Genomic DNA, 8,278 nt, shown 5'->3' with positions numbered 1-8,278 from the left:
GTTGTCTGGTCAGGAGGGAGTTCAGATTGTTTTGACATGTTTCATTATTTCAAAATCTTTAGAATCTCCCACGGGGCGAAATTCCTGTAAGTGGGAGATTGCATCATAAGCGTAGAGGTTTTTGTTGTTTTGGTTTTGGTTTTGGTTTTGAGCCGAAGGGTGGAGGAAGAAAGAGAGAACATGCAGGGGTAGACGGGATATAACATAATGCGAAACTTGCTGAGATAGTGGGAGATTAATGGTGAAGATGTCCTATCTCCCGAAAGTTGTGAAACCGTCTGGTCTGGAATGTAATCAAGAGGTACTTACTAGTCGAGGACAGATAGAGCGCTTTCCATCACCAACCTGCTAAGAGCAGTAAATGAAACCAGTAAGTGAAATTGGAAAATTGCTCAGCCACATCCACGTATAGCTTGTGGTTGACTTAAACGTTTAAAAATACATGCTCTTACAGCGTTATTTACAATAGCCAAGATTTGGAAGCAGCCCAAGTGCCCAACAGTACAGGAGTGGATAAAAAGGCTGTGTCGCATTTACACAATGGAATACTATTCAGCCATAAAAAAAAGAAGGACATCTTACCTTCTGCGACAGCATGGATGGACCTGGAGAGTACTATGCTAAGTGAAATAAGTCAGTCAGAGATCGACAAACGGCATAAGATTCCACTCATGTATGGAATCAAATGAACAGCATAAATTACCAAACAAAATAGAAACAGGCGTACATAGGACAGATGGACAGCTGTCAGAGGGGAGGATTATTGAGAGCTCCATTCAGAGCTCAGAAGGAGGTGAAGGGATTAAGTAAAACAAACAAACAAATGACAGACAGAGAAGACAACAGTATGGTGATTGCCGGAGGGGAGGAGGGTGAGGGTAGAGGGAGGAGGAAGATGGCAAAGGGGGGACAATGGTGGTGGGAGGAGACGTGGCTTTGTGCGGCTCCTGCACCACGCAGTGTGCAGAGGATGTTCTACAGAGTCGTACACTTGACACACGTACGGTTTCATTAACCAGTGTCACCCTAATAAATTCAATTAAAAAGGAACAGAAAAAGAAAAAATAAAAATAAATGCTCTTGCCTGGGCTGGTGTGGTTCAGTGGACCAGCCTGCAAACCAAAAGGTTGCCAGTTTGACTCCCAGTCAGGACACCTGCCTGGGTTGCAGGCCAGGTGCCCGGTTGGAGGCATAACAGGAGACAACCAATCGATGTATCTCTCACACATTACTGTTTCCCTCCTCCCCTTCTCCCTTCCCTTCTCTCTAAAAGTAAATAAATACAATCTTTAAAAAATGCTCCTTACCAAGAAATGAAAAATAAGATTTTTCCTAGTAACAGACCATACACAGGATATGCTAGCAGAATACTAGGGTTCTAATTCTGGCATGCCACTTACTATCCCAGTGTCTTGGGCACTTTAGTTAGTCTCATTGAGTGTCGGTTCATTGTCAAAGCAGCATGAGGGTTGCCATGAAGGTCAAGTGAGATATATGACCTTCAAACTATATTTGCAAACTATAGGGTACTAAATGTATATTAGCTATCTTTATTATGACATTGTTTTCAGCCCAAATCTAACAGAACCCACAATTATGCAGACTTGTCTAGTTTGAGTCTCTAATTTATGGATTATCCAAGCCCTTTTTTTCTTTCTCCTTTTTACCTCTCGCATGCTGTTTAGTTCTTTGAAAATATCTGAGAACCATTGTGGAAAAGGAGAAAAGCCATTAAGAATTTTTACTCTTTCATTTTTCAATTTTTTGATATTTACAGATGCTTAATGGAGAGACCGTTAAAAATAGCCCAGCTAACGAAGAGCTTGTGGTACATACCAATGAGCTCCTGTCCCATTTTAAAGAAGCTAAGCCCTTCTGATGAAATTGCCTGTTATCTGGCTTCACAAAAGTCCTGGCAGGGCCCTGGTAGATGCTGACACTTTTCATTTTTCCTGAACACTATTAAAATGGTAGAACTTTTGGAACAGTATTCCCCTATCACCTTGATGTGCCAAGTGATGGAATAGAACGTGCGATAAGGACCTTTCCTCGATGATGAAGCACCGTGGAAACTCCTGAGCCAGCAACTTGCAAAGTGACTGCTGATCAAGTCTCTGAGTTTCTCCTTGTCAGAGCATCTGTGAGAGGTTCCCTTGGAATAGAAAGATGTGTATTCGTGCCTGAGAATAGAATAGTGTCCATCTTGGTATCTCTCCAATAATTAACACATTACCTCATAGTTTATATGCAGAACGACTTCTTGTTCCACACACCAGAAAGAGATAGTTACAGTATTTCCCCTCTTCGGGGACTAGGACAGGAACAAGCAGGAGGGGGGTGGCATGGGCCTCATGGGCGTGTGTCATGAAAGTGAAGGATCTTAGCAGTGGCTGAGTCCCTGGGGGTGACTTTGATTGAGCACGGTCTGATACTTGGCTACTTAAGAAGCAACGTTTGTTAGGCTTCAACAGGCCTTGCTTTCCTGGTTTTTTAAATTCCTAGGCAGGCCTGAGGACAGTGGCTGGTCTGAGGGAGAAATGATCTGGGAGATAATAGGGTGCTCCATTCCAATTTAAGATGACTCAGGCAGCTGGTGGCCATCCACTGTCAGTACTCCCTGTGGAAATCAGTGAATTACAGTTATATATCAGGATTTTTAACTAAAATCTGGCATCTGATTAACTGGAGTGAACTAATTTGGTACGCCAGCCTCCCTTTGCTGTGCACTCCCCTTTATGATTGCTTGGCTGTGATCGGGTGGATGCCAGGGAATCTGTTATTCTGACAAATGCTAATCAGAGATGGGATTCTGATTTTAAATTCAAATTCACTTGCACTATTAACTTTTCTAACATTGCGTGTGTTTTTGATGGCCTCATTTGCATGATTTTTAAAATATGCATTTCTGGCTACAATTTTATCTGAGTGTTCTTTTACTTGCATGTCTTTAAAAGAAGTTTTTTCTTTTTCTTAAGGGTGGGAAAAAATGATCTACTTGCACTAGAGATGCTGAGGTTGAACGCCATATGACCGTAGGATGATTGTCATCTGGACAGTATAGCACAGAAGTTAGGGCCGCTGGAGTCCGGTTGCCTGGTCTCAAATCCTACCTCCTCCACTGGGTCTATATCAGGTGCATGTGATGTAATTGTAGAGAAGTGATTTAACCCCACAAGCTCTCCCCTCACCTTTTAATGGAGGTAATAATAGCATTGCCCAGGTAGGGTTTTGAGAAAATTCCATTCAACTGGCACATGTGTCAGCCAGCTTTTGCCAGGTTACACTGCAGTAACAAATGACCCTGCGACGGCCTTGGCTGATGACTACAGAGACTCGTTTCTTGTTCGCGCTCGCGCCCATCAGGGGCTGGCTCCGCCTCCACTCCATAGTCTCATCGGTCTGAGACACAGCTGAAGGGGCAGCCTTGGCTGGCCTCAGGACAGGGGGAAAATGGGGATGAAAGAACTTACTGTGGTTCTCACAACCCCTGCTTGGAAGCAGCACGCGTCACTTCCACTCCTGTTTAATCGGCCAAAGTAAGCCATGGGGCCAAGTCTGGTCTCAGTGCGTGGGGACAGTCGTCTACCCTAACATGCAAGGCACATTGGAACATAGTAAAAAGGTACCTTTTGTTTTCAAATCCTACTCATGAAGGGTTTAGGATTCATATTGTCCTTTACAAAGACAGAAAAGACCAGTATTTATGTGTGTGTCAAATGGTTGTACATGTTAAGAGCAAACTAAGGCGCTGAGCACTTCCTCTGAACTTCCCAGGGGAGGTGGTCTACGGAGAGCCCATCGCTGCGAGCCTGGGCACCGACGGCACGCACTACTGGAGCAGAGACTGGCGCCACGCGGCCCACCACGTCATGGGACCGCCCCTGAGACCGGACCCTTCGACGCCTGACTACCTCATGAATCTCTTGGCTAAGTAATCATTTAGCAAATGATCGTGAAGTGTTTTGCCAAAATAAGGTGCCTTCTGAGGCTCAGGTTTGAGTGTAGGAGATCTTGACTTCCCAGTATTCTGTTCTTCTTGCCCCGACAGGCTCTGGGCACTGTCCCTCATGTGGAGACCTAAAAGCACTGGCTTAATTATCTTGTAACATATTGTCAAAAATCTCTCCTGGACCTAAAGAAATCAGATTCTTTGTACTGAAACTTTACTCTCCCCTGTTTTTTTCCCCTAATCTTTTCTATCTCTTGTCACCTAGAGTCAGGTCTCTTCGTTGTGCTTTATTTTTATCGTTCAGAATGTTCTTGAATTTTTTTCTGTGCTGATATAACCTGGGAGTCGTAGGCACCTGTTGTCCAGGTATCCTAGGTTATAACAGAGGGCAGAGTCACCGCAGGAAAGGCACAATCCTACCCTTAAGTAATTTATCCGCATGAAAGGCCATCTAAATTCTTTTCAGAGACATTACTGCCTGGGATAGTATGATCATTTTTTTTGAGAATTACACCATTCATGGACATCCTATCACTCCCTTTTCCCAGATTCCCAGATCCAAGTTAACAAAGAGTTTTTCACAACAGACTATATACAAGAGTTCACTTGCCCTTCCCTTCAGCTTCCTTCCTCCTTCCTTCACACTCCTACATCCTCAAGATTATTCAGAAGTCGAAGCAGGATTCCTGTCACCAGTGGTGTCCACATCCTCAGCCAGCATCAGGTCTCTGCTCACCTCGCGGTTCCCAGGTGGCCAGGTGCTGCCCAGGAGGCCTTGCCTCTGCTCCCGCGGATCACCACGGCACACCTCTGCACGTGGTGCTCCCCTCACAAGGAATTTTCACTTGAATTACTGGCAGTGACCCTGACATAATTGTTATCAAGTACATATAATTATCAATTTCTAGATGAGAAATTGAACATCGGACGAGCTTGTAATCACAGAACCCGTAAGTAATGAAAGTGAGCCTAGAATGTACCATCATGCTTCTTGTAAGAGCATTCTCCACAGGTGCTTCCTAGATGAGGGATGGGGGTGGGTGAAATGTGCCCTTGAGAAAGCTACTCCTCTTCCACTGTGGCTTCCTACCCTCAGCTGAGAAGGGAGTCAGGAGAGTAGGGGGGTTATGGGAGTTTCCTCCTGACCTGCTCTGTCTGCTCACTCCCGTCACTCTGTGTGTTTTTCTCTCACAGTGGTGATCTGACCACCACGGGGACGGACCACTGTACCTTCAACACCTGCCAGAAAGCCCTTGGGAAAGACGATTTTACCAAGATTCCTAATGGGGTGAATGGGGTCGAGGACCGGATGTCAGTGATATGGGAAAAAGGCGTGGTGAGTTCCACAAGATCCAGCCTGCTCTGCCTACCTCTTTGGCCCGGATCCGGTCTGTTTTAGGATGAGTGCCCCTTAAACCTTCACAGAGAAGCTTTTTCAGTGGCTTTTCCTGTGGTGGAGACTGGGACTCCACACCATCATCACCAACGCCCCATGCCCCAGGACAATGATAAGGCGTAATTGTCTTTTCTGCGTGGTTTGGTTTAGAGGACGCATTGCACCATTCTGCACACGTTAGGAGACAACTGCAGTCTGGGTGTCAATGTAGATTCTTGAAGCCTTTGGTTTCTCATGTTCTTGAATTCCAGCCCCTTGTGTGTCATCAATATAAAGTATTGGAATGATTAAGAATCCATGAAGGAATTTTATTCTGTTTAAGAATACATGAAGCAATTTTTCATGCAATCTTTGTAGCTGTCCCTTTTTAAGAACCCTTGGATGTCCTATTTTTAAAACAGTTGTATGAAGGCACATAAGTAAAAATTTCAAGTCTAGAAAAAGATTTTTAAAAGTCTCATGATTTTTATTTTTATTTATTTTTTTAAGATTTTTATTTATTTTTAGGGAGAGAAGGGAGGGGGAGAGAGACAGACAGACAGACAGACAGACATCAATGTGCAGTTGCTGGGGGTTATGGCCTGCAACCCAGGAATGTACCCTGGCTGGGAATCGAACCTGAGACACTTTGGTTCCCAGCCCATGCTCAATCCACTGAGCTATGCCAGCCAGAGCTAAAAGTCTCATGATTTAAAAATTCCTCCCTGAGGATGGAGAAGAATCAAGTAGCTAAACGTTCATACATTAACCGGTCTGGCTGGCTGACCTGGGTGGTTGTACAGGTTAGCAGGAGAGGTCTGCCCATTAGACCGGAGGGCCCCCGTTACCATGCTGTTCACACCCATCTCCTAGCACCCCTCCTCGTAGGCGACACATCAAGCGACACATCAATCGTCTCATCCCTCAGAATCCCCTACACATACCACGTACTTCTAACTCTAATCACTTACCAGCTCTCATCAATTTTATTTCCGAAATGCCTCCTCATTTCCGTCTCCACGTCTGCCACCCTACCAGAGGGCCAGCTGTCCTGGGGACGACTGTGGTCATCTCTGCAGCTGGTGCCCTGACCTCGAGTCTTTCTTGCTGCAAACTAGTCTCTGCCCCAGGACCAGAGTCGCCTTCCAGAACTGGAGGAGTGCTCATGCTCCCTTCCCCCGCAAACCCTTTAGTTTTCTCCATTACTTACAGGATGTTTGAACAATTTATTTATTTATATATATATTTATATTTAAAACATCTCTATAGCTGTCTTCTAGTAATAATCTTCTTCACCCCTTGCCCTCTACCCTGGCTCTAACCATCCCAGATGACTTCTCTTCTCTTTCTTTTTTCTGAGATTTCCTTGGGAACAGTCCATCCTTTCTCTTCAAACTTGTGTTATTACAGTGAGTATCTTCATTACAACAGATTTTCATAACCCCTTGCATTTCCTAAGTATGTAAATGGCTTAAAAGTAATTAAATATTTCTTAGTAACATACAGAAAACAATGTTATTTTCTTTTTCTTTTGTTTTTTAATAATTTTTGTAAAGATTACATTTGTTTATTTATTTATTTATTTTGGGAGAGAGGGGACGGGAGGAAGGAAGGGAGGGAGAGAAACACCGATGTGCAAGAGGAACATCTATCTGGCAGGGGTGTCCCACCTGTGGCCCACGGGCTACACGCAGCCCAGCATGGCTGTGGATGCGGCCCAACACAAAATCGTAAATTTACTTAAAACATTATGAGTTTTTTTGTGTGATTACACATCACAATGTATTTAATGTGTGGCCCAAGAAACTCTTATTATTCCAGTGTGGTACAGAGATGACAAAAGTTTGGACCCCCCTGAATTGGTTGCCTCTCTCATACCCCTTACTGGAGACCTGGCCCTCAACCTAGGCATGTGCCCTGACCAGGAATCAAACCAGCAACCTTTCAGCTTACAAGTTGGCACTCATTCCACTGAGCCACACCAGCCAGAGCCAGTGTTATTTTCTGAAACTTATTACAGGAAATGTTGAAGGGACTTATTTAAGAAAAAGAAGAAAATCAAAACTATGAACATTAAAATGGCAATAAATTCACAACTATCAACAACCGAATCTAAAAAAACAAACTAATCAAACAACCAGAACAGGAACAGAATCATAAAAATGGAGATCACATGGAGGGTTATCAGTGGGGAGGGGAGGGGATAGGGTGGAGGGAAAGGTACAGGGGATAGAAGCATAATAGGTAGGCACAAAATAGACAGGGGGAGGTTAAGAATAGTATAGGAAAAGGAGAAGCCAAAGAACTTATGTGCATGGCCCATGGACATGAACTAAGGGGGGGGATTGCTGTAGGGAATAGGGGTGCTGGGCAGAAGGGAGCAAAAGGAGAAAATAGAGACAATTGTAATAGCATAATCGATAAAATATATTTGAAAAAGAAAAAAAGATGATTTACTTATGGGAATATTAGTTTCAGGACACAGTTCTTAATTTATGTTAAATAAAGATGCTTTGATAATGAAATAAACCTTAAGGTTGCTTTTACCATATGTATATCTATAGAGATAAACTCCCAATATCAAAATAATAATAATAATAATAATTTTACTGGGATCACAGCCCTCCAATGTCTGTCCATTTAAAAATCTTTTGTACTAGACTTTCCATGATTGTCAAATCATGTAAAATTAATTTCACAAAATGGAAACTCTTGAGCTGATTCTTTCTCTTTCAAAAAGTGTTGCCACCTAATTTAATGGTCTATCTTACCTTAACTCCATAATATCCCATCCAATGTCTGCATCTTGGGTCTACAACAAATAAGTCAGATCATAAGTGTGGTAGGTAGTGGTGGTGAACTTTAAGTGAGAATTGGAAATACCGTTGCTAACATTTAGCTGATTTAGCTGTTGTCTATGTGATTCTGGGAAGGAGAAAAAATGGTGGACATTT

General features: G+C 43.4%; 1 protein-coding gene across 1 annotated transcript in view; it reads left to right on the top strand.

Moving 5' to 3' along the window:
- Positions 1–8,278, top strand: part of DPYS (dihydropyrimidinase) — a 69,372-nt gene that overhangs the window by 24,188 nt on the left and 36,906 nt on the right. The window contains exons 5-6 of the mRNA XM_028533854.2: positions 3,775–3,931; positions 5,144–5,285. Coding sequence (XP_028389655.1) covers positions 3,775–3,931; positions 5,144–5,285 — 299 coding nt within the window. The remainder of the gene's footprint in view (positions 1–3,774; positions 3,932–5,143; positions 5,286–8,278) is intronic.

The sequence above is a fragment of the Phyllostomus discolor genome, chromosome 7, assembly GCF_004126475.2.
Source record: "Phyllostomus discolor isolate MPI-MPIP mPhyDis1 chromosome 7, mPhyDis1.pri.v3, whole genome shotgun sequence".
NCBI classification, from domain to species: domain Eukaryota; kingdom Metazoa; phylum Chordata; class Mammalia; order Chiroptera; family Phyllostomidae; genus Phyllostomus; species Phyllostomus discolor.
This window is presented reverse-complemented; position numbering and strand designations above follow the sequence as displayed.